Source organism: Nomascus leucogenys, chromosome 4, assembly GCF_006542625.1.
Source record: "Nomascus leucogenys isolate Asia chromosome 4, Asia_NLE_v1, whole genome shotgun sequence".
NCBI classification, from domain to species: Eukaryota; Metazoa; Chordata; class Mammalia; order Primates; family Hylobatidae; genus Nomascus; species Nomascus leucogenys.
The window spans coordinates 118,070,537-118,097,104 of record NC_044384.1 but is presented as its reverse complement, the minus strand read 5'-3'; the positions used below and the strand labels follow the sequence as shown (position 1 = coordinate 118,097,104).

Genomic DNA, 26,568 nt, shown 5'->3' with positions numbered 1-26,568 from the left:
TAAAGGAATATTATCAACAACTGTGTGTTCACATTTAAAAAAAATTTTTGTGGATACACAGTAAGCATATATGTATTTATGGGGTATGTGAGATACTTTGACACAGGCATGCAGTGTATAATAATCATATCAGGGTAAATGGGGATATCTGTCCCTTCAAGCATTTATCCTTTATGTTACAAACCAATTATACTCTTGTATTTTTAAGTGTAGAATTTATTATTGACTATAGTAACTCTGTTGTGCTATCAAATACTAGGTCTTATTCATTCTAACTACTTTTCTTACCCATTAACCATCCCTATGTCCCCTCTACATCCTCCTGCCCTCACCTTTCCCAACCTCTGACAACCATCCTTCTACTCTCTACCCCCATGAGTTCAATTGTTTTAATTTTTAGCCCCCACAAAGAAGTGAGAACATGTGAAGTTTGTCTGTCTGTGCCTGGCTTATTTCATTTGACATAATGACCCCCAGTTCCATCCGTGTTGTTGTAAATGATAGGATCTCATTCTTTGTATGGCTGAATGTATACATGTTGGATGTTGGATGGGATATATGTTGGATATGTATGGATGAATGTATCCATTGTATATATGTCCCACATTTTCTTAATCCATTCGTCTGCTGATGAACACTTAAGTTGCTTCCAAATCTTGGCTATTGTAAACAGTGCCACAACAAACATGGGAGTGCAGATATCTCTTTGATATACTGATTTACTTTCTTTTGGGTATATACCCAGCAGTGGAATTGCTGGATCATATGGGAGCTCTGTTTTTAGTTTTTTTGAGGAACCTCCAAACTGTTCTCCATAATAGTTGTATTAATTTACATTCCCACCAACAGTGTGTGAGGGTTCCCTTTTCTCCACATCCTTGCCAGCATTTGTTGTTGTCTGACTTTTGGATATAAGTCATTTTAACTGGGGTGAAATGATATCTCATTGTATTTTGATTTGCATTTCTCTGATGATCAGTGATAATGAGCACCATTTCATATACCTGTTTGCCATTTGTGTCTTCTTTTGAGAAATGCCTATTCAGATCTTTGGCCCATTTTTAAATTGGATTGTTAGATTTTTTTTTCCTATAGGGTTGTTTGAGCTCCTTATATATTCTGGTTATTAATCCTTTGTCAGATGTGTAGTTTGCAAATATTTTTTTCCCATCCTGTGGGTTTTCTCTTCACTTTGTTGATTGTATCCTTTGCTGTGCAGAAACTTTTTAACTTGATGTGATCCCATTTGTCCATTTTTGCTTTAGTTGCCTGTGCTTGTGGGGTATTACTCAAGAAAAATTTGCCCAAAACAGTGTCCTGGAGCATTTCCCCCAATGCTTTCATGTAATAGTTTCATAGTTAAAGGTCTTAGATTTAAGTCTTTAATCCATTTAAATTTGATTTTTGTATATGGTGAGAGATAGGGGTCTAGTTTCTTCTGCATATGGATATCCAGTTTTCCCAACACCATTTATTGAAGAGACTGTCTTTTCCCCAGGATATGTTCTTGGGACCTTTGAGTTTATTATAGGTATATGGATTTGTTTCTGGGTTCTCTATTCTGTTCCATATATGTCTGTTTCTATGGCAGTACCATGCTGTATTGATTACTATAGCTCTGTAGTATAATTTGAAGTCAGGTAATGTGATTCCTCCAATTTTGTTCTTTTTGCTCAGGATAGCTTTGGCTATATTCTGGGTCTTTTGTGATTCCGTGTAAATTTTAGGATTGTTTTTATTCTATTTTGGCGAAGATTGTCATTCGTATTTTGATAGGGATTGCATTAAGTCTGTCATTTGCTTTGGGTGATATGGACTTTTTTTTTTTTTTTTTTTTTTTGAGATGGAGTCTTGCTCTGTCACCGAGGCTGGAGTGCAGTGGCACTATCTCGGCTCACTGCAAGCCCCGCCCCCCAGGTTCATGCCATTCTCCTGCCTCAGCCTCCCGAGTAGCTGGGACTACAGGCACCCGCCACCATGCCCGGCTAAGTTTTTGTATTTTTAGTAGAGACGCGGTTTCACTGTGTTAGCCAGGATGGTCTCTATCTCCTGACCTCGTGATCCACCCACCTCGGCCTCCCAAAGTGCTGGGATTACAGGCATGAGCCACCGCACCCGGCCGATATGGACATTTTAACAATATTGATTCTTACTTAAACCCAGGAGGCAGAGGTTTCAGTGAACTGAGATCGCACCACTGCACTTCAGCCTGGGTGACAACAACAAAACAAAACAATTGATTCTTCTAACCCATGAACATGGAATATCAATATCTTTCTGTTTTTTTGTTTGTGTTCTTTTTAATTTATTTCATTAGTGTTTTATATTTTTATTGTAGCGATCTTTCACTTCTTTGCTTGATTCCTTATTTAATGTTATTTAATTTTATTTGTGACTTGTAAATGGGATTACTTTTTAAATTTCTTTTTCATATTGTTCACTGTTGACATATAGAAATGCTACTGATTTTTGTATGTTGACTTTGTATCCTGCAACTTTATTGAATTTGTTTATCAGTGCTAATCATTTTTTGGTGGAATGTTTAGGTTTTCCCAAATATAAGATCATATCATCATCAAACAAGGATAATGTGACTTCTTACTTTCCAATTTGGATGCCCTTTATTTCTTTCCCTTATCTGTTGCTCTAGCAAGGACTTCCAGTACTATGTTGAATAACAGTGGTGAAAGTGGTCATCCTTGATCTTAGAGGAAAGGCTTTAAGTTTTTCTCCATTCAGTATGATACTAGCTGTGGGTCTGTTCTATGTGGTTTTTATTAGGTTGAGGTATATTCCTTCTATACCTAGTTTGTTGAGGGGTTTTATCCTGAAGTTAGGTTGAATTTTATCTGGTGCTTTTTCAGTATCAATTGAATTGATCACCAATTGATCAATTGATTGGTGTTTGTCCTTCATTCTGTCGATACAATGTATCACATTGATTGATTTGCATATGTTGAACCATCCTTGCATCCCTGGGATAACTCTCACATGGTCATGATGAATGATCATTTTAATATGTTGTTGAATTCGGTTTGCTAGTGTTTTGTTGAGAATTTTTGCATCAATATTCATCAGAGATATTGGCCTGTAGTTTTCTATTTTTGGTCTTGTGTGGTTCTGGTATCAGGGTAATACTGGCCTTGTAGAATGAGTTTGGAAGTATTCCCTCCTCATCTGTTTTTTGAAATAGTTTGAGTGGGATTGGTATTAGTTTTTCTTCAAATGTTTGGTAGAATTCAGCAGTGAAGCCATGAAGTCCTAAGCTTTTCTTTACTTTGGTGACTTTTTATTATGGCTTTGATCTCATGTTCACAAATTTGATAACTTAGATGGAAGGGACTAATTCCTTGAAAGACACAAACTACCAAAAACTCACACAAAGAGAAGTAAACTGAATAGGCATATATATTAAAGAAATGTAATTAATAGTTAATAACCTTCCAAAACAGAAAGCACCAGATGCGGATGGTGGTTTTACTGGTGAATTCTACCAAACATTTAAGAAAGAAATGATACCAGTTCTCTATAATATTGTCCGGGAAATGGAAGCAGAAGACTTCCCTAACTCATTCTGGGAGCCCAGTGTTACTATAATACCAAGACCATACAAAAATATTACAAAAAAGGAGAACTCAAGACCAACATTTTTCATAAAAATAGATGCAAAAATCTTTAACAAAATATTAGCAAGTCAAATCCAGCAATGTATAAAATAATTATATCCCACAATAAAGCAGAATTTATTTCAAGTATGCAAGGATATTTTAACATTCAAAAGTCAGTGTAATCTATTACATCAACAGACTAAAGAAAAAAATCATGTGGTCACATCAGAAAATGCAGAAAAAATATTTGACAAATTGGGGCCCATTCGTGATAAAAATACTCATCAGACTAGGAATAGAGAGGAACTTCGACTTGATAAAGAACATCTACACAAGACCTACAGCTAACATCATACTTTTTTTTTTTTTTTTTAAAAGACAGAGCCCAGGTCTGTTGACCAGGCTGGAGTGCAGTGGTGCAGTCTCTGCTCACTGAAACATCTGCCTCCCAGGTTCAGGTGATTCTCCTGCTTCAGCCTCCCCAGTAGCTGGGATTACAGGCCTGCGCCACCATGCCTGGCTAATTTTTTTGTATTTTTTAGTAGAGATGGGGTTTCAAGATATTGGGCAGGCTGGTCTCAAACTCCTGACCTCAAGTGATCCACCCAGTTTGGCCTCCCAAAGTGCTGGGATTACAGGCGTGAGCCACTGCACCCAGCCAACATCATACTTAATGATGAGGAACTAGATGCTTTCTCCCAGAGATTGGGAAAGAAAAAGATGTCCCCTTTCACCACTCCTGTTCATCACAGTATTGGAAGTCCTAACTAATGTAATAAAATAAGGCAAGAAAAGAAAAGATATACATTGGAAAGAGATAAAATTGGCTTTGTTTGCAGTTGACACGATTGCCCATGTCATGAAAACCCCAAAGAATTGACAAAAAAATAGTAATAATAAACCTCCTCCTGGGCCGGGTGTGGTAGCTCACGCCTGTAATCCCAACACTTTGGGAGGCTGAGGCAGGTGGATCACCTGAGGTCAGGAGTTTGAGACCAGCCTGACCAACATGGTGAAACCCTATCTCTACCAAAAATACAAAAATTAGCCGGGCATGGTGGTGGCAGCTGTAATCCCAGCAACTCAGGAGGCTGAGGCAGGAGAATCGCTTGAACCGGGAGGCAGAGATTGCAATGAGCCAAGATTGTGCCATTGCACTCCAGCCTGGGTAACAGAGCAAGATTTTGTCTCAAAAAAATAAAATAAAATAAATAAACCTCCTCCTGTAACTAATTAGCAATTATAGTAAGGTTACAGGATCTAACGTTAATATTACAAAAGTTACTTTCCTATATACCTGCAATGAACTACTGGAATTTGAAATTTAAAATAATACTGTTTACATTAGCATCAAAAAAATGAAATACCTAAGTAAAATTCTGAAGAAAATTTTGTAAGATCTATATAAGGAAAACTACAAAACTCCAGTATTCCAGTGAAAGAAATCAATGAATATCTTAATAAGTGAAGAGATACTACATATTCATGGATAGGAAGACTCAGTATTGCTAAAATGTTAACTTTTTTCAAGTTGATATATAGATTCACCAAAATCCAAATCAAAATTTTACTAAATTTGCAAGCAACAGGAGCAACAGGAACTCTTATTCATTGTCGGTGAGGATTCAAAATGGTACCACCAGTTTAGAATACAGCTTGGCAGTTTCTTACAAAGCTAACCATAAATGTATCATTTAGTCAAGCAATCATATATTTAAGTCACAAAACTGGCTTTGTGGATGTTCGTAAACCTGCTTGGAAAAGCAAGCTAGGTGCAGTGGTTTGTGCCTATAATCCCAGCAACACAGGAGGCTGAAGCAAGAGGATCACTTGAGGCCAGGAGTTTGAGACTGTCCTGGGCAACATAGTGGGACCCCCATCACTTAAAAAAAAGTTAATATGGAAAAGCCAAAGACTGAGAAGAACCAGCACAGTACTGAAGAAGAAAAAAGTCAGAGGACTGACACTATTGGACTGATTTTAAGACTTAGTATAAAGCTCCAGTAATCGAGACATGTAGCATTGGTGAAAGAATAGATTAATGGACCAATGAAACAGAATAGAGAGCCTAAAAGTAGAGCCACATAAATAGTCAACTGATCTTTGACAAAGGAGCAAAAGCAAGTCAGTGGAGAAAGTATACTTTTTTTTTCAACAAATGGTGTTGGAAAAATTGGACATCTATATTTAAAAAGATGAAGGTAGACACAGACCTTTCACAAATATCAACTCAAAATGGATCATATACCTAAAAGTAAAACACAAAATTTCTAGAAGAAAGTGTAGGAGAAAATCTAGGTGACCTTAGATTTGGCAATGAGCTTTTAGATACAACACCAAAAGCACTATTCATGAAAGGAAAAGTGAGTAAATTGGACTTTATTAAAATTTAAAACATCTTCTCTGAGAAAGGCACTGTTAAGAGAATGAAAACCACAGACTGAGAGAAAATATTTGCCAAATGTATAATAAAGGACTTGTGTGCAATATATGTAAAGAACTTTTAAAACTCAACAGAGAGAAAATCAGCTGGGCTCTGTGGCTCACGCCTGTAATCCCAACACTTTGGGAGGCCAAGATGGGCAGATTACTTGAGGTCAGGAGTTCAAGACTAGCCTGGCCAACATGGTAAAACTCCGTCTCTACTAAAAATACAAAAATTAGCTGGGTGTGGTGGTGTGTGTCTGTAATCCCAGCTACTGAGGAGGCTGAGGCAGAGAATTGCTTGAATCCGGGAGGCAGTGGTTGCAGTGAGCTGAGATCACACCACTGCACTCCAGCCTGGGCAACACAGTGAGACTCTCTCAAAAAAAAAAAAAATCTCAATAGTGAGAAATAGCTCAATTTTTTAAATGGGCAAAAAATCTGAACAGACATTTTACCGAAGAAGATATGCAGATGACAAGCATAAGAAAAGATGCTTAATACGATATGTCACTAGGGAATTGAAAATTAAGACAATGAGATACCACTGTATACCTATTAGAATGGGTAAATTTCAAAAATCTAAATACAAAATGGTGGTAAGATGCAGAGCAACAGGAACACTTACTCACTGTTAGTGAGGATTCAAAATCGTACAGCCAGTTTAGAATACAGCTTGGCAGTTTCTTACAAAGCTAACCATAAATGTGTCATTTAGTCAAGCAGTCACATACCTAAGTATTTATTCAAATGAGTAGAAAATTTATATCCACACAAAAACCTACACACAAATGTTTATAGCAGAATTATTCATAATCACCCCAAACTAGAAGCAACTAAGATGTCCTGCAATAGGTGAATGGATAAACAAACTGGTATATTCACACAATGAGATATTTTTCAGCAATAAAACACCAGTAAGTTATCATGCCATGAATAGACTTATTTTTTCAGCAATAAAACAGCAGTAAGTTATCATGCCATGAATAGACTTGGAGGAACCATAAATGCATATTGCTAAGTAAAAGAAGCCAGTCTGAACAGTTACATAGTGTTTGATTCCAGTCATATGGCATCTGGAAAACACAAAACTATAACGACATTAGATCAGTGGGGCTGGGCATGGTGACTCATACCTGTAATCCCAACACTTTGGGAGGCCAAGGCAGGAAGATTGCTTAAGGCCAGGAGTTCAAGACCCACCTGGACAACATAGACCCCATCTCTTCAAAAAAATTTTTTTTCTAATTAGTTGGGCATGGTGGTGTGGCTTTAGTCTCCCCTGCTTGGGAGGCTGAGGCGGGATGATCGAGTGAGCCCAAGAGGTTGAGGCTGCAGTGAGCCATGATCGTACCACCATACTCTAGCCTGGGTGACAGAGTGAGACCATGTCTGGGAAGAAAAAAATCAGTAGTGGCCAAGGGTTCATGAGGAAGAGAAGAAGGGTGAATAGGTGAAACATGTTGTTGACAGTAAACTATTCTATGTGATACTGTAATGGCAGCTACATAACATGCATTTGGCAAAACCTCTAGAACTAACTATATAATACAGAGTGAACTTTGTGGTAAACTATAGACCTTAGTTAATAATAATGTATCAGTTTGGTTCATTAATTGTAACAAATGTACCACACTAATACAACATGTTAATGATAGGGGGAACTATGTGTGTCTATTGGTGGGGTTGTATATAGTAACTCTCTATACTACTTGCTCTTATTTTAAATAAAAATTTTAGGCTGGGCCCGGTGGTTCGCGCCTGTAATCTGAGCACTTTGGGAGGCCGAGGCGGGTGGATCACCTGAGGTCAGGAGTTCGAGACCAGCCTGACCAATATGGTGAAACCCCGTCTCTACTAAAAATACAAAATTGGCCGGGTGTGGTGGTGTGCGCCTGTAATCCCAGCTACTCAGGAGGCTGAGACAGGAGAATTGCTTGAACCTGGAGGCAGAGGTTGCAGTGAGCCGAGATCATGCCACTACACTCCAGCCTGGGCGACAGAGCGGGACTCCATCTGGAAAAAAAAAAAAAAAAAATTAAAGGGGAGATAAACAAATGTGAAAGGTGTTAAAATTGTGCGTGTGCCAAATGGAAATATTTTACAGGCTGTAACAAAGGAATTATAAAATAATTGAAAGGCAGGAAAAACACCTATAGTAAGCATCATAATTGAATAGTGGCAGCTTTTTCTCTGAGATGAGAATGAGACAAAGATGTATTTCATTACCAGTTGTATTTATCATTGTACGAGAGAAGACCATAGCCACTGTAATAAGCAAAAGAAATAGAAGGTATAATTATTGGAAAGGAGGAAAGTCAGTTCATTATTCACTGGTGAATTGATGTTTTATGTGGAAAATCAGAATGAATGAACAAATTTAGAAATATTGTTGGGTACAGGGTCAGTATGTGAAAATTAACATTATATACTGGCAGCAATTAAAGAATGACATTTTTTGTAGCAATGGGGTTTCACCATGGTGCCCATGCTGGTCTCGAATTCCTCGGCTCGGGTGATCCTCCTTCCTCAGCCTTCCAAAGTGCAGGGATTATAGGCATGAGCCACCACTTACTGCCAAAAAATATTCCATTTTAATAAGAACATCAAATAACCAGGAAAAAAATCTAAAGATGAGCAAGGTATCTATCTGGAAAACTACAAAAATTACTGTGAAAAATTAAAGAAATCCTAAATAAATTTTGAAATGGATCATGTTTCTGGATTGGAAGATTTAATATTGTAAAAATCTCAATTATTCCCAAATTTTCTACAAATTCAATGCAATCCCAGTAAAAATTTCAGAAAGTTTTCTTGTAGAAATTGATATGCTGATTCTGAAACTTAATAGGAAATTCCAAGGATCAAGAATAACTAAGATAATCTTGATGAAGAAGAACAAAGTTGAAGGACTTACGTTACCAGACATGGTGACTTATTATTAAAGCTTCATAATTAAAACAGCCTTACTGGCACAAAGACAGACTAATGGAGCAGAATACAAAGTCCAAAAGTGTATCCGATCCCTTGCTCCTCTGTGATTATTTACAACCAGGGTGCTATTGCAGTGCTTGCCTTGTAAAGTTGAGGCTATCACACTTGAGATAAGGAGGCACTTTCTAGGAAAGAATGTTTTGGAGGGGTCAGAACTCAGTTTGCCACTCATGTCGCTATCTGCGTTTCTGTTGACAGTATCCCAGGCTGTGTAATTCAGGGCATTACTTTTACTCGTCGAAACATGAGTCAGGAATTGGCTTTGGCGTCAGTGTGGTAGTTTGGAGTATCGCCACGCCTATTTGTGCAAATTCAACTACTTTCAGTTTAAAAAGTTGGGGAGAGACTGGAAATAATGTAAATACTTTAGGCAATCTATTTTTTCATTCAGTAATCATAAAACTAGGTAGTAAGCATGAGATGAGAAATGTGAATTCCTGTTCCACCTGTTGGTTCCTGTGTGTGTCTCAGCGTGTGAGCTCTTGCTTCACTTGTGAGTGAAGCATGAGTCCAGTTTGTTCCAAACAACATACTCACTAAACGAAAACTACTTCATTTATTATTATCAGTTAAGAAATAGCACTGGCGACCTAAATAAGGAAACTCAGGCAAAATTAATCTAGAGAGTTTATTTGGGGCAAGTTTGAGATTGCAGCTCAGGAAACACTGGGAAGTGATCCCGAGAATAAAGGAGTTGCTCAAGTTGTTGTGTTTTGTTTTGTTTTGTTTTGTTTTGTTGAGATGGAGTCTCGCTCTGTCGCCAGGCTGGAGTGCAGTGGCGTGATCTCGGCTCACTGCAACCTCTGCCTCCCGGTTTCAAGCGATTCTCCTGCCTCAGCCTCCTGAGTAACTGGGACTACAGGTGCACACCACCACGCCCAGCTAATTTTTATATTTTTAGTAGAGATGGGGTTTCACTGTGTTGACCAGGATGATCTCAATCTCTTGACCTTGTGATCCACCCGCCTCAGCCTCCCAAAGTGCTGAGATTACAGGTGTTAGCCACTGCGCCCATCCTGCTCGTTTTTAAAGAAAAAAGGATGAATCAGGAGAGGGGGCAGTTACAAAAGTTGTTTTTGGGAACTCTTACGGGTTTCCAGAAGTAGCATTGATTAGTGATTGATTGTACATTGTCGAACTATAGGGTAGGAGTTAGAGTATCCAGCATATGGTATTGTTAGGTTACTTTATAGCTACTTGTGTCAGTCATTCTAGAGCCCACATAGCGGCTCACATCTCTTAGATTAAAAGTTTCTTTTCTTTCTCGGGATCTAGCCCAATCCTGAGGGAAAAGCAGCTGTGTTAAGCTTTCCAAAGCAGTATATGTAGTGGTCATGGCTTGTGCTCTTGAACCAGACTACCTGGGTTCAAATCCTAGTTCAGTGTGCCCTGGGCAGGTTACTTAACCTCTATGCTCAGTGTCCTTATCTGTAAAATGGAGATAGTAGTAGCATAACACCTCATAGCAGTGAACTAGCATGTAAACCATCGTTGGCACATAGTCGGTGCATAATCAGTGTTAACTATTTTTGTTATTACCAGTATTGTTATTACTGAGACCTGATAAAGGTGGTATGCTCTTAAGGGATTTTCAAGGGAAACAGCTAACCCTTTTTTTACCTTCGGCTTATGCTTTTAGAACCCAATCCCTGCATGAAACATGATTCTACTGTACTAGGCTAGTTTCTCTGTTTCGTGTTTGTTTCTGTAGGAAGCTGACAATCAGATGTGGCTAGCTGTGGGATGGTCATATGTCACAGAACACAGCTATTAGGGGCAGGAGAGCCTTTGGGTTGGGCAATGTAGATGTGTAGATATCCTAAAATACATTGAATATGTATGTTTAAGTACACATATTTTAGCCACCAGCATTTTTCTATGTACAAAGATCCACTGAATCTTTTAAAGTCAATGTAGCCCTTATTATGCTTCTATCCTTTGCTTTTCACTAGAAAATGATTGTAGCCTATATTGTAGGATGGCATCTATGCAGTCAGTATCCCATGGTACTGCATGTGGGTGCATTATTGTAGGGTACAACACTTTGATGTTTTATGATTCTACTCTTTTTCCCTGAGTCCATGGATTTTTATCTCACCACTGATTGTTGCCTTTGAAAAGTTTTGAGGAACATTATAGGTGGCTGTTCGCCATCTTACCACTCTCCCCCTTCCACACTCAGAGGCACAGACTCTCATATTTACTTTCCAGGACTCTGAAAACTGAGGCACTATTCTTGTTCTTGACTTCAACCCTGTCCACTTTTCTTCTCACAGAAAAGCTGCCCTTTGTTTTCAGCTGTCACTCTGCAGTGCTGAGGCGCACACGGCTGTTTGCTCACATACTATCAGCAGCAGCTCCTCTCCTTGACTGCCAGAATGTCGAGGCTTCACTCAGTCCCCTGCCATGCTGGCAGGTACTGCTTCCTCTAAGGCATTACTGATGCCAACCAAGATTTTGTTTGCTTCTGTCTGTTTTTCTTCCCCCCCACCCCTTCCCACCCCATCTTTCCTATGTTCTCTGGCTCCTTGGCTTTTGCTTAGGAAAAACTGATCACTTATAGACTTTGCCAACTAATGAGCTCCATCTTTCTGCCAGGCGAACAAATACTTCAAACCAAATGGGCTTTGTCATCAAGCTTTTTTTGACAATGTTATCTGAGGCTCAGGCATCTGAGCCTGTTCAGTGTATCTACCACCAAAAGAGGGCTTATGCTAGAGAATTGGTCTTCAAATAGAACCAGTTATGGTCTTTCCTGTGTCCATTTCTTAGAACAAGAGAAATATAAGCTTAATGAGTTCTAAGGTAATTTGTATTGTGTGTCCAAAATAGCTTCTGAACATGCAAACACTTAATATTTCACTGTAGTGATGTAAAGTTATAGTGCACTTGTATATTGCAGATTGAGGAATCTTGAAAAAACTTATGTATCCAGGTGGCGGATTAGAGTTTATCTTTCAAGTTATAATTATCCTGAAATGTTAACACCATCTCGTTTTTGTGTTTTTTTCCTCTCTCTGTAGAATATTTTCCTTCTTGGATATAGTAACTTTGTGCCGATGTGCACAGATTTCCAAGGTAGAGTATTCACCAGATTTTTTAATCAATAAATATCAAGTTTTATTAGAATGAGTTTTAGTTCAAATTATTGAAAATTAAAATTTTATTATCTTTTATACTTAATATAACACAATGGTATAATTTTGCATTTGATGATTAACTTAATATACATCAAAAATAGGAGTTTGGAAATAAAGGTTAATCAAGACTTTCTTTAATAGTCTCACTAAATGTGTTTCTTTCATCCCAATCCCTCTTCCTTTACCTCCCACCTTCCAGGCTTGGAACATCTTAGCCCTGGATGGAAGCAACTGGCAAAGAATAGATCTTTTTAACTTTCAAACAGATGTAGAGGTAAGTTAGCTTTGGTTTAGACAAAAACCTTTTTAAAAAGATGAGTAGCTGTTCCCTCTTTTCCTGCCTTTTTATATTACTGCATTTAGATCTAATATTAAAGTGCTGAGGTAGAACAGAAAGAAGAAAAACTGGAAGGGATTTGCATACATCAAAACAAAATCCTGCTTGCATTTTAAATTGTATCAGTAACAGATTTTTTTCCCTCGTTTATGTTTATAGTCTGAGTTTTACTACTCAGCTTTTTAAAGCCACACACCTACATCATTATCACCTGGTTCAGTGCTTTAACCTTAAGAGACTTAACAAATACTTACTGATCTAGAAAATCCACCGAGAATTCTAATTCAGCATCAAAAGTGGAGAAATGGCAGAAGCAGAAGCCCAAGAGTGAGGCTGGAGATCTAAAGTGTCATCCCAGCTCGGCCACTTAAGTCATATAATCTCTCAGTACTCTGTTTTATTATCTATAAAATAAAGTAATAATTAAGTCTTATACAATTCCAAGATTCTGATATATTTATCTGTAAATATGTAAATATCCCCTTAAGTGTGGTAAACCTGACGAAATGAGGAAAGTTTATGTTAAAACAACTTTGGTATTCAATACTAAATTTCTAACCAAAAAGAAAGTTTAGGCAGGGGATAAAAAAAAATTGTACTTAGGAATTGTCTGAAGCGCTGGTTTGAGGGTCTTGAGATTCTGAAGTTTATTTTCTACCTAATATAAAACCTAATTTATTTCCAGTTTAGCAAACTTACAGTAGTGGAAATGCATTTTAATTTAGTTACCCACATAGTATGTATGCCATGTGTTTTTACCAAGATGTATATATTGGGTTTTTTTTTGCTTGTTTTGGATAAGGAAATAAATGTGTTTAACAGTGGGATTGAGCTAAGCGATTTCCTGCTAGCTACTTAACCTGGCTTGACCTAGACAAACTAATGGTCTAGGTCAGTTGTGGAGACTCTTCCCCTCCTTCTCTAGGTTACTTACTGCCTGAGAGTCTCTGGTTCTCATCTTAAACCAGTGAAGCACAATACTTACAGTAAATGGGGCAGAGCAGAAGATTTCCCTTTATTAAATAAAGGAGGAAACCCCTTATTTCTATCATTTTGTGGTGCTGTGCTCTGCTCTTGGAAGGGGGCAGGGACCTCAAGGATTCACGCCCATCCTGGAAAGATAAGCTCTAGTTCCTGGCTTAACACTGTAGTTTCTGAATTAGGTGTTCTTTAGTGCTCTTTTGAGACTTAACAGCAGTGATTACAGTAGTACTCCAACTAAACATGCCAGCATTCCATGCCAGTGAATATAATTGCCCTTCAAACTGATCATACCTAAATCTTTGTTCACTGTGTTTACTTAGTGATGATGTGGAGGACATTTAATTTCTAAAAATTGTAGTCATTTCTACTGACCACAAAGGAGAGTTATTGTTTTGAAAAAATTGAGCAAAATACTTTCTCTTTTTCTGTGGTTCTTCATGTCTCCTCAATTTTGATGACTTTTCCGACCATACAACTTTTTTGGAAAGCACATGAAGAACTTTTTTTTTTTTTTTTTTTTTTTGAGACAGCGTCTCGCTCTGTCACCCAGGCTGGAGTGCAGTGGCATGGTCTTGGCTCACTGCAAGCTCCACCTCCTGGGTTCACGCGATTCTCCTGCCTCAGCCTCCCATGTAGCTGGGACTACAGGTGCCCGCCACCACGCCCAGCTAATTTTTTTTTTTGTATTTTTAGTACAGACGGGGTTTCACCGTGTTAGTCAGGATGGTCTCGATCTCCTGACCTCGTGATCCGCCTGCCTCGGCCTCCCATGAACTTTTAAAGTCAGGCTGGGTGCAGTGGCCCACACCTGAAATCCCAACACTGTGGGAGGCCGTGGTGGGCAGGTCACTGGAGCCTAGGAGTTCAAGACCAGCCTGGGCAACATAGCAAAACTGTGTCTCTACAAAAAAATGAAAAAACAAAAATTAGCCAGGCACAATGGCACATGCCTGTAGTCCTGGCTACTCAGGAGGCTGAGGTGGGAGGATCACCTGAGCCCAGGAGGCAGAGGTTGCAATGAGCTCTGATTGTGCCATTGCACTCTAGCCTGGGTGACAGAGTGAGGCCCTGTCTCAAAAAAAAAAAAAAATTATTTTGATATTAAAAAGTACTACTATTTCAAGTAAATTACCTTGTACATTATTTGATTACAAGATTTTAGCTGACTGCTGACTTTCAGCTAACTGCCATATAAACACATCCCAGAAATACTTAAAAGTATATCCACCAAAGGGGAACCAGTTTATGGTTTACCAGTTATATAAAGAATTGCATGTGAAAACCTAAAATAGCTGGCACCAAAGTTTCAATCTAGTCATAACACTTAGCTTCCCTTTTGGGCTAGCCCCCTTGGTCCAGCCTAGATTATGAACCAGTCTTGGGGTCTGCCATAGTCCTTAAACAAGACCCTTTGGAGGATGCTTGCCCTAGGAAGCATTTTATGGATAGTCTTAAAAATATGCACTTTGGGAAGGAAATAGTAACTTTTGGATATGTTGAGAGAAAAGAGAAGTTGCCAAGGATCAGGATCAACACACTAATAATATTTGCTGTGTGCCTGACACTGTTGTAAGCACCATATTAAAGAAACTGAGGCAAAGGTTGAGTAACTTACCCAAGGTCACTCACCTACTAAGAGGAGACTGTAGGTATCTTGAATGGTGGGTTGCATGACTGGCACATGAAGAAAAGGCAGAGTAAAGCATCTAGGTGACAAGTGCACACGGTACCTTTCCTTCATCATCACTCTTTCCTGAATATGTGTAGTTCACCTGAAGTTTGGGTTGGCATTTTCTGTGCCTTTAAAACTTGGACATTTTGTTGTCAGTGTCTTCATGGTTATTGAAGATTGTACTAGGCCAAAAATGAGAAATAACTAAGTAGTGTGTGAATCTAAAAGTGATAACTCCAAGGGTCTTTAGCCCATTTTAGGGCTGATTTTTCTCTAAAGCCCTTCAATCTAAAAGCATGCCTATAACATATTGTCTAATAGATAAGACACAGAGTCATTGGCTTGAATATTGCACTGAAATGGATTTGCATTTTTCTCTCTCTTAGTTGGAAACAGTGGAACAGAAAATTGTCTATATAGTTTTGTATTCCAGTACAAGAACTTTGCCCCAAAAAAGGACGACTAGAAAGTTTATATAAATGTTACTAACTTGAAATGGAGAACAGTGTATTAGGTGCTCCATTTGTAGACATTGGTGTAGAGCTGGGTTTTTTTTCCTGTTTATTAGGTACTTAAATATATATCTTTGATTTCTAAGTCATAATCTTTTTCCCCCTGGTGACAAAGATTTATTTTACAGTTGTCTGGAATTTTGCTTCAAAAAATATTAATAATTATTAATGCAGGTAGTCTCAAAAAGTATAAATAAATGCTAGCAGTATCAAAGATTGGATTTTCAACATAATTAAGATGTTAGCTAGGTAACAATATGTATCTTGTGGGGTTTTTTGTTTGTTTGTTTTTATGAGACAGAGTCTTGCTCTGTCACCCAGGCTGAACTGCAGTGGCGTGATCTTGGCTCACTGCAACCTCCGTCTCCCAGGCTCAAGCGGTTCTCCTACCTCAGCCTCCTAAGTAGCTAGGACTACAGGCCTGCCCCATCATTAGTAGAGAAAGGGTTTCACCATGTTGGTCAGGCTGGTCTCGAACTCCTGACCTCTAGTGAATCACCTTCTCAGCCTCCCAAAGTGCAGGGATTACAGGCGTGAGCTGCTGCACCTGGGCCACTGTTGTTTTGCTGTATCCTGGTGAATTCATCATGCTCACAGTTCAGTGCCAAGATTGCTGTTTTATAAAATGAGGATAATATTATTCAAAACCAATCAAAAGTTCAAATTGTCCCTTTGAACTTTTCCTCCCTTGTGGAGGTAGAGGTTGTAGTTAGTATTTGTAACTACCTTCTTCCACAATGCATTTCTGTATTCCTTTGCCTTCAGCAAGCACCTCAGCTGGTCATGGTTCTTTACCTGGTGAAATGACTCAGACCTTTATTCCTGAAGGTCTGGTCATTAATAGTCATGCTTGGATTAGGTTGTTGTAGTTTGCTACTGACATAAATCACAGGGCATGGTAGTACTACAGGATGGCCTAAGGGATCTTCTGTATTCCACACATACTCTTTCTTACCTCCATTTTGGGAGTGTTCATGAAGTTTTTTGACTATTAAATGAGCCATAATAGGTACAAGAAATTGTTCCTCAAAAAGTGGAAGTAAACCAGGTGCCATGGCATGTTCCTGTAGTCCTACCTACTCCGTAGGCTGAGGCAGGAGGATCACTTGAGCCCAGGAGTTTGAGGCTGCAGTGAGCTGTGACCACACCACTATACTCTAATCTGGGCACCAAAGCGAGACCCCCCAACACCAACCCCGTCTCTAAAGAAAAAAAGTGATTTGAAATAGAAAACATTTTTTAAAAAGTGGAAGTGCTTAATCATTGTTCATTGTTCATTTTCTTTTTGCTTCCTCTAATATCTCTGCCAGTACTCAACAAAAGTTCCTTTTTCAAAGCAAATGTGTTTAAGTAGAGGACAGCTAAGGAGGACGAGGGGGAGCTTTTGCAATATATTGTTATACTTTTAAAGTGGTAATGTTTAGCTCAAGTAGGATTTTCTTTTTAAAGCAGCATTGTCTTAGATCTCTGCTCAGTGGCTGGTATTCCCACAGCTAACCTCAAAAAGCCTTTTGATTGATGGAATAGCTGTGACCTGGGTAGGGAGGGCCCAACCCCAGGGCTAAGACTTTCAAAAGGCAGTGTACAGGTTTTGGTTTTTGCATTTGTGTTTGTTTTTGTTTGTTGGTTGGCTTTAGAATACTTAATGCTCTAATTGAGAACATTTTTCAGTGCTTGCAGCCCCTGTATGCATTAAGGATAGAACTGAGGTGTTACAGGAATGTTCCAAAATATTTTCTGTTACACTTGGAAAAATATATTCAGTTCCTAGATTTCAAGTTGTTTTGCTGTTAGATAAGCAGCATGAAAAAACAGTATTTTTTGTCCCCAAACTTTCTTGATTAAAGGGTCGAGTGGTGGAAAATATCTCGAAGCGATGTGGTGGATTCCTGAGGAAGCTCAGCTTGCGAGGCTGCATTGGTGTTGGGGATTCCTCCTTGAAGTAAGTCAAATCCAGTGACTCACTGTCATGGCAGCTTGTAGCATTTTCATCAGCAAAAATAAACCAAGCCTATTATATGCTCTTCTTCTGTTAAAATTCTTTCTGTGGTAATTTGCATAGAGTAATGAGAGGACCAGGACTTTGGAATAGCAAACCTGGGTTGGAAACCAAGCTGTACTGTTGTTAGGGATGTGACCTTGGGACAAATTGTTTCACCTGGCTGAGTGTCAGTTCTGTCTTCTGCAAAGTCAGGGCAGTTATAGCTCCCACAGGACTGTCATAGGCATAACAAGAAATAACATGTATGAAGTGCCTACCTCTTTTCTATTCCCTTCTTCACTTCGGCATCTTCCTAGTTTTCCTCTCATAATTTTAGCTACCTTTATATATAAATTTTAGTAATTGATAAAATATTTCAAAAATTTCCTTGGCATAAGCTAGAATTTTGCTTACACATAATGAGATGTGATTTTTACATTAATTTTATTAATAGTTAGCAATATATCCTATCCAACCAAATATTTGCCCATCTCTTACTGGATAGCCATTATTTATTGGGGTGTTTTTTTTGTTTGTTTGTTTTTTTGAGACCGAGTCTTGCTCTGTCACTCAGGCTGGAGTGCACTGGCATGATCTCAACTCACTGCAACCTCTGCCTCCCAAGTTCAAGCGATTCTCCTGCCTCAGCCTCCTGAGTAGCTGGGATTACAGTCCTGCCCCACTGTGCCCAGCTAATTTTTGTATTTTTAGTAGAGATGGGATTTCACCATGTTGGCCACTCTGGTCTTGAACTCCTGACCTCACCCGTCTTGAACTCCCAAAGTGCTGGGATTACAGGTGTGAGCCACTGCACCCAGGCTGTTGGGAATGTTATCAATATTAAGGATGTGTACTGGCCAGGCACAGTGGCTCATGCCTATAATCCCAGCTCTTTAGGAGGCTGAGGTGGAACGATCCCTTGAAGCCAAGAGTTTGAGACCAGTGTGGGCAGCAAAATGAGACTCTTCTACCAAAAAAAAAAAAAAAATGTGCTTTGAGGATTTCTGGAGACAGAGATGATTAAAACCTTCATGTCTTTATCCTCATGGCCTCTAGTATTGCTTAAGAGGTTGGCTAAATTAGGATATACCCCCCATAACCTTGGAATACACTTTGTGTTCTTGCAGACCTAAATATTACCACAATGTACAGCAATCACAGACTTCCAGTAAGAATGTGCAACATACAGTGAATGCAGGCAGTAGAATTTATAATTCAAACATCTGCTATACCACTGCTAAAAAAAAATTGATTCACAACATCTTTTAAGTATAAAAACACTCACTTTAAATGTTATGGAACAAAATGATTTTCCTTAAATCAAGAAAATTCTTTAAATCATGAATTAGATTGGCTCTTTTAAACATGTTTAAACAACCCTCCACCACTTGAATTGCCATGTATTATTTATTTTATATATTATTGGATCCTATTTGCTACAATTTTGTTAAAACCTTTTGCATTTGTGGTCATGAGGAATACTGTCTTATGATTTTATTTTCTTATAATGCTTTTGTCTGGTTTAGGTATCAAGGTAATACTGGCTTCGTGGAGTGAATTGGGAAGGATTTCCTCCTATTCATATTTCTGGGGATGTGTTCAGTGGCTGACATCTATAACCCCAGTGCTTTGGGAGGCCAAGGTGGGAGAATCACTTGAGCCCAGGATTTTGAGATCAGCCTGGGCAACACAGCAAGACCCCATCTCTAAAAAAAAATTAAGTAGCTGGGTGTGGTGGTGCATACCTGTAGTCCTAGCTATTTGGGAGGCTAAAGTGGGAAGATCACTTGAGCCCAGGAGTTCAAGGCTGCAGTGAGCTATGATCACACCACCATACTCCAAGCTGGGTGACAGAGTGAGACCCTATCTCTAAAAATAAAAACAATTTGGCTGGGCGCGGTGGCTCATGCCTGTAATCCCAGCACTTTGGGAGACCGAGGCGGGTGGATCACGAGGTCAGGAGATCAAGACCGGTCTGGAAAACATGGCGGAACTTCGTCTCTACTAAAAATACAAAAATTAGCTGGGCATAGTGGCACGTGCCTGTAGTCCCAGCTACTCGGGAGGCTGAGGCAGGAGAATGGCCTGAACCCGGGAGGTGGAGCTTGCAATGAGCAAGCAACAGAACAAGACTCCGTCTCAAAAATAAATAAATAAAAAATAAAATAAAAATAACAATTTTTAAAAATTCTGGGAGTGTTTATGTACAATTTGTATTTTTAAAAAATGTTTTGTAGAATTCACTATTGAAGCCATCTGCTTCTGCATGTTTTTGGGGGGGAAGGTTTTTAATTACAAATTCAATTTCTTTTTTTTTTTCTTTTTTTTTTTAGATGGAGTTTCACTCCTGTTGCCCAGGCTGGAGTGCAATGGCACAGTCTTGGCTCACTGCAACCTCAAGGGATTCTCCTGCCTCAGCCTCCCAAGTAGCTGGGATTACAGGCACCCACCACCATGCCTGGCTAATTTTGTATTTTCAGTAGAGACGGGGGTTTCACCATGTTGGCCGGGCTAGTCTTGAAGTCCTGACCTCAGGTGATCTGCCTGCCTCGGCCTCCCAAAGTGCTGGGATTATAGGTGTGAGCCACCGTAGCCGGCCTCAATTTCTTTAATATGTATAGAACTCTTCAGATTATTTCTTCATAAATGAGTTTTGGTAGTCTGTGTCTTTCAAGGAATTTGTCCATTTCACCTAAGTTCCTGGACTTATTAGCATTAAGTTGTTTGTAATATCCTCTTATTTTAATATCTGTAAAATCTGCAGTGATATCCCCTCTCTGATTTCTGAAATTGGTAATTGTTGTCTTTTTTTTTTTTTTTTTTTTTTTTGGTCCTCATCAGTCTGTTAAGAGGTCTGTCAATTTTATTGATATTCTCAAAGAACCAGCTTTTGTTTTCACCCATTTTTCATTGTTTTTCTGTTTTCTACTTCATTTATTTCCACTCTGATCTTTATTATTTCCTTCCTTTTGCTTACTTTAGGCTTCATTTGTTTTTGTTTTTGTTTTTTCTCTAGTTTGTTAAGATGGAAGCTGAAGTCATTGATTTGAGACCTTTTTTTCTAGTATGGGAGTTTAATGACATAAACTAAGTCAATACTTTGGGGAAAATTTATGCCACAAATTCTTATATGCTATGTTTTCATTTTCACACAAAGTGCATTCTAATTCCCCTTTTGATTTCTTCCATGACCCATGGGTTGTTTAGAACAATATTATTTAGTTTCCAAATATTTGGACATTTTCCAGAAGAGCACGTTAATGATTCCTAATTCAACTCAGTTGTGATCACAGAACATAGTTATACCCTGAATCATTTTAATTTTATTGAGACTTGTTTTGTGGCCAATAATATGGCCACTCTTGGCAAGTGTCCCATGTACACTTGAAGAGAATATATATTCTGCTGTTAGATGAAGTGTGCTATAAATGCCAGTAGGTCAGGTTGGTTGATAGTGTTGAGCAGATCTTCTATATTCTTACTAATTTTCTGACTACTAATTTATCAACTAATAAGAGAGGAGTATTGAAATATCTGCCTATAATTTTGTATTTGTCTGTTTCTCCTCACAGTCCTATCAGCTCTTGCTTCATGTAATTTGAAGCTCTGTTATTATGTATATAAACATTTAGAATTGCTATGTCTTTTTCATTGATTGTCCTTCTTTTATCCCTGATAGTTTTCTTTACTGTAAAATCTTCTTTGTCTGATGTAGTCACTCCAGCTTTCTTTTGACTAGTGTTGGCATTATATATGGTTTTCTATCATTTTATTTTAATCTATTTGTATCTACATTTAAAGTTGATTTTTTATAGTTGGGTGTTGCTTTTTTTTTTTTTTTTTTTTTTTTTAAGACAGAGTCTCGCTCTGTCGCCCAGGCTTGAGTGCAGTGGAGTGCAGCTCACTGCAGCCTCTGCCTCCTGAGTTCAAGCCATTCTCCTTCTCAGCCTCCTGAGTAGCTGGGACTACAGGCATGTGCCACCACGCCCAGCTAATTTTTTATATTTTTAGTAGAGATGGGGTTTCACCATGTTAGATAGGATGGTCTCGATCTCCTGACCTTGTGATCCGCCTTCCTCGGCCTCCCAAAGTGCTGGGATTACAGGCGTGAGTCACCGTGTCCAGCTGGGTGTTGCTTTTTATCCAATATGACAATCTTTGCTTTTTAATTTGGGTTAGACCATTTGCATTTAATATGATTATTATGGTTAGGTTTAAATCTACCCTCTTGCTGTTTGTTTTCTATTTGTCCCATACATTCTTTTTTCCCTTTTCCTCTTTTTCTTTCTTCTTTTAGATTTTTTTTTTTTTTTTTGAGACAGAGTCTTGCTCTGTTGCTCAGGCTGCAGTGCAGTGGCACAATCTCGACTCACTGCAGCCTCTGCCTCCTGGATTCAAGTGATTCTCGTGCCTCAGCCTCCCAAGTAGCTGGGACTACAGGCATGGGCCACCTTGCCTGGATAAGTTGTGTATTTTTAGTAGAGACAGGTTTTCACCATGTTGCCCAGGCTGGTCTTGAACTCCTGACCTCAAATGATCTGCCCACCTCAGCCTCCCGAAGTGCTGGGATTACAGGCGTGAGCCACCATGCCTGGCCAAGATTAAGTGTTTTTTATGATTTCATTTTATATTCTTTTTTAGCTTCATTTCTATAACTCTTCATATGTTTAGTTGTTGCTTTAGAGTTTATTGACTGCATCTTTAATTTAGTACAGTCTACCTTCATATTGTATTACATAACACTTCCATTTCTCCTCACTCGGTCTTTATGATATTGTTGTCATACATTTTAATTCCACTTATATAAACTTCATAATAGATTTAGTATCTTTGTTTAACAGTCAATTATTTTTAAGAGATTTATTATTATTATCATTATTATTATTATTATTTTAGACAGTCTCACTTTGTCACCCAGGCTGGAGTGCAAAACCATGGTCTAGGCTCAGTGCAACCTCTGCCTCCCAGGTTCAAGTGATTCTTGTGCCTCAGCCTCCCAAGTAGCTGGGACAACAGGCATGTACCACCCCGCCCGGCTAATTTTTGTACTTTTAGTAGAGACAGAGTTTTGCCCTGTTGGCCTCAAGTGATCTGCTTGCCTCAGCCTCCCAAAGTGTTAGGATTACAGGCATGAGCCACAGTGCCCGGCCTATTTTTAAGATATTTAAATTTAAAAGTTGTATACACCCAAGTAGTTGCTATGTCCAGTCATTGCTTTCTGTAGACACATATTTTTATCTGGTATCATTTTCTTTCTGCATAAAGAAGTTTTTTTACATTTCTTTTTTTTTTTTTTTTGAGACGGAGTCTCGCTGTGTCACCCAGGCTGGAGTGCAGTGGCGCAATCTTGGCTCACTGCAAGCACTGTCTCCCGGGTTCATGCCATTCTCCTGCCTCAGCCTCTCCGAGTAGCTGGGACTACAGGCGCCCGCCACCACGCCGGGCTAATTTTTTGTATTTTTTTTAGTAGAGACGGGGTTTCACCGTGGTCTCGATCTCCTGACCTCGTGATCCGCCCGCCTCGGCCTCCCAAAGTGCTGGGATTACAAGCATGAGCCACCGCGCCCGGCCACATTTCTTTTACTGCAAGTCTGATTAGTTCTTCCAGCTCTTCTACATCTAAAAAAATCTATTTTTTCCTTCACTTAAAAAAAATATTTTTGCTGGGCCGGGTGCAGTGGCTCACGCCTGTAATCCCAGCACTTTGGGAGGCCGAGGCGGGTGGATCATGAGGGCAGGAGATCGAGACCATCCTGGCTAACACGGTGAAATCCCGTCTCTACTAAAAATACAAAAAAAAATTAGCCGGGCACCTGTAGTCCAAGCCACTTGGGAGGCTGAGGCAGGAAAATGGCGTCAACCTGAGAGGTGGAGCTTGCAGTGAGCCGAGATTGTGCCATTGCACTCCAGCCTGGGCGACAGAGCAAGACTCCATCTCAAAAAAAAAAAAAAAAAAAATTGCTGAGTCTAGAATTCTATAGTGACTATTTTTTGTTTTTAGTATTTTAAGGATGGTGCTCCTCTGTTTTATTGCTTTTTCATTACTAGTGATAGATCTACTGTCACCCTTATGTTTTATTCTCTGTACATAACATGGCTTTGTTTTCTGGCTGTTTTTAGGGTTTTCTCTATCACTGGTTTCTCTCTCTGTCTCTCTTCCTCTCTCTGGAGTCTCACTCTGTCACCCAGGATGGAGTGCAGTGGCACCACCTTGGCTCACTGTAACCTCCACCTCCTGAGCTCAAGTGATCCTCCCACCTCAGCCTCCCAAGTGGCTGGGACTACAGACACACACCACCACGCATGGCTAATCTGTCACTGGTTTTGATCAATTTGGTTATTATATGCCTTGTTGTGTTTTTCTTTATGTTTCTTGTACTTGTGGTTATTTGAGTTCCTTGGGTCTATGGGTTTATTGTTTTCATAAAGTTTGGGGAAAATTTTGGCAATTATTTCTTCAGTATTTTGTCCTCCTTCCTCGGTCTCTCTTATTTAGTAATTCCAATCACATGTATATTAGGTTGCTTGAAGTTGTCCCACAGTTCATTCATGCTCTGTTCTTTTTCTGTTTTTGTGTTTCATTTTTGATAGTTGCTATTGCTATGTCTTCAAGTTCACTAATCCTTTCTTCTGCCATATCTAATCTGTTGTTAATCTCATCCAATAAAGTTTTATATCAGCCATTGTGGTTTTCATATATATATATTTTTTTGAGATGGAGTCTCGCTCTGTGGCCCAGGCTAGAGTGTAGTGGTGTGATCATGGGTCACTGCAACCTCCACCTCCCGGGTTCAAGTGATTCTCCTGCCTCAGCCTCCCAAGTAGCTGGAACTACAGGCATGTGCCACCACACCAGCTAATTTTTTTATTTTTATTTTTTTAGTAGAGACAGGGTTTCACCATGTTGGCCAGGCTGATCTTAAACTTCTGACCTCAAGTGATCTGCTTGCCTCGGCTTCCCAAAGTGCTGGGATTACAGGCGTAAGCCACTGCATCTGGCCGGTTTTCGTATCTAAAAGTTTAACTTGGATCTCTTTTATGTTTCCATGTGTCTACATAACATGTTTGTTAGCTTCATAGAAATGTATTCTAGGCAATAACATTATAACTTTTAATGCCTTTGTTGTTTCTGCTATTTGTGGCAGTTTAGAGTAGGTTTTGGTGGATTACCTTTTCTCTTTATTGGGGATATATTTTCCTCCTTCTATGAAAACATGATAATTTTTTGTTCAGTGCCAGACATTGTGAATTTTACTTTGTTGGGTGCAGATATTTTTGTATTCCTATAAATACTCAGGTTTTGTTCTGGGATACAGTTGACTTAATTGGGAATAGTTCCTGTTAGGTCTTGTTTTTAAGATTTGTTAGGTTGTACCAAAGCAGTGTTTAGGACTAATTGTGCGCCACTCCTAAAGGAAGACTATTCTCAATACTCTACCCAATGCCCCAAGAATTGTGGCATTTTTCACTCTTGGTTGGTAGAAATGGGCACTATTCCTTGCCCTCGGTGAGCTCTGGCTACTGTTTCCTTTAATGCTTTTTGTTGATTCTTATTCCCTGGCCTTGGGCTTTGGGTAGTTTCATCACATGCATACATTGATCAGTGTGGTACTGAATTCTTTTTGTTGTTGTTGTTGTTTTGGAGATAGAGTCTCACTATGTTGCCTAGGCTGGTCTCAAACTCTTGGGCTCAAGGGATCCTCCTGCTTTGGTCTCCCAAAGTGCTGGGATTACAGGCATGAGCCACCATGCCTGGCCTGTACTTAATTCTTGAGGGGCACCCTCCACAGATCTCTGGAGTTCTCTTTGTGACGTTCTCTCTACTCCAATGCTCTTGCCAGATAACTCCAGCTGCCTTGGTCTTCCTAGAATTTCAGCCCCATTTCTTCATCTCAGACAGTCCATCAGGCTTGGTTCCCCCTACCTGTACCAGGGCAGGTTGGAAGGAGCAAATCTCAAAGCTGTATTTCAGAATGATGGAGATGACCTGAGCTAGTCCTTGCTGAATATGTTAAGCAGTGAGTGGTGAATAGGGGGTTTTAATGTGCTGCTTCTGGCCTTGCTACCAACCCACAGATCAATGAGGAAGTTTCTCTTCATGACTGAATGTCCTCACCAGTAAAATGAGTGGGTCTTGATACTGATTAACTGCTGTCTTCTATCAATCGCCAGAAATGGTTTCTCTGGAAAGGCTCTAGGGTAAGCAAATGACAGCATGGCACAGTACAAGAAGATTTGCCCCCTTGCTTCAAATTGATTTTTTTGTAGAGCGGAGGGAGCAGGGAGCTAGGCCTCTATTCTCATGATTTGGTGATGACTCACCAAGCTGTGGGTAAAGGAGAACAGATTGATAGGTGGTCTAGGACTCTGCTTCTCAAAATGTGGTCCCTAGACTAGCAGCACTGGCATCACCTGGGAGTTTCTTTAAACTGCAGACTGTCAAGCCCCATTCTAGATCTATCATCAGAATCTGCACTGTGACAAGAACCCTAGCTGATTCTTACGCGATTTAATTTTGAGGGAGCACTGTTCTAAGCGTGAATGGTTTCATATGCCCTCTAGTGGCTGTCTAGCAACTTGCAGGGAGCTTTAAAATGTTTTCTCATTTTAGGACCTTTGCACAGAACTGCCGAAACATTGAACATTTGAACCTCAATGGGTGCACAAAAATCACTGACAGGTAAGTAATGAAGATTAATTGGTGACCAAATAGCCACGGGGAGAGAGAAGGGAGAGAAACATGGTTGAAAATATCTTTAGTGCGTCTGCTCTTTTTCAGCACGTGTTATAGCCTTAGCAGATTCTGTTCCAAGCTGAAACATCTGGATCTGACCTCCTGTGTGTCTATTACAAACAGCTCCTTGAAGGGGATCAGGTAAGAGTGCCCATTGTTTGTGTCGAGAGAAATACCCAAAG

At 39.4% G+C, this 26,568-nt stretch overlaps 1 protein-coding gene across 8 annotated transcripts in view; it reads left to right on the top strand.

Annotated features, from left to right (window-relative positions):
• Positions 1–26,568, top strand: part of FBXL2 (F-box and leucine rich repeat protein 2) — a 147,368-nt gene that overhangs the window by 71,638 nt on the left and 49,162 nt on the right. For 3 of the 8 annotated variants that reach the window (XR_004029797.1, XR_004029798.1, XM_003256832.4), the window contains exons 3-7: positions 12,050–12,104; positions 12,366–12,440; positions 17,519–17,613; positions 26,264–26,332; positions 26,432–26,527. Coding sequence is in view for 6 of the 8 variants with exons in the window: in XM_003256832.4 (XP_003256880.1) it covers positions 12,050–12,104; positions 12,366–12,440; positions 17,519–17,613; positions 26,264–26,332; positions 26,432–26,527 (390 nt within the window). In the remaining 2 variants the exon portion in view is untranslated. Of the gene's footprint in view, positions 1–12,049; positions 12,105–12,365; positions 12,441–17,518; positions 17,614–19,178; positions 19,187–25,352; positions 25,852–26,263; positions 26,333–26,412; positions 26,528–26,568 lie in introns of those variants that run through there. The other 5 variants (XM_030812214.1, XM_030812215.1, XM_030812216.1 and 2 more) reach the window with 4 other exon arrangements.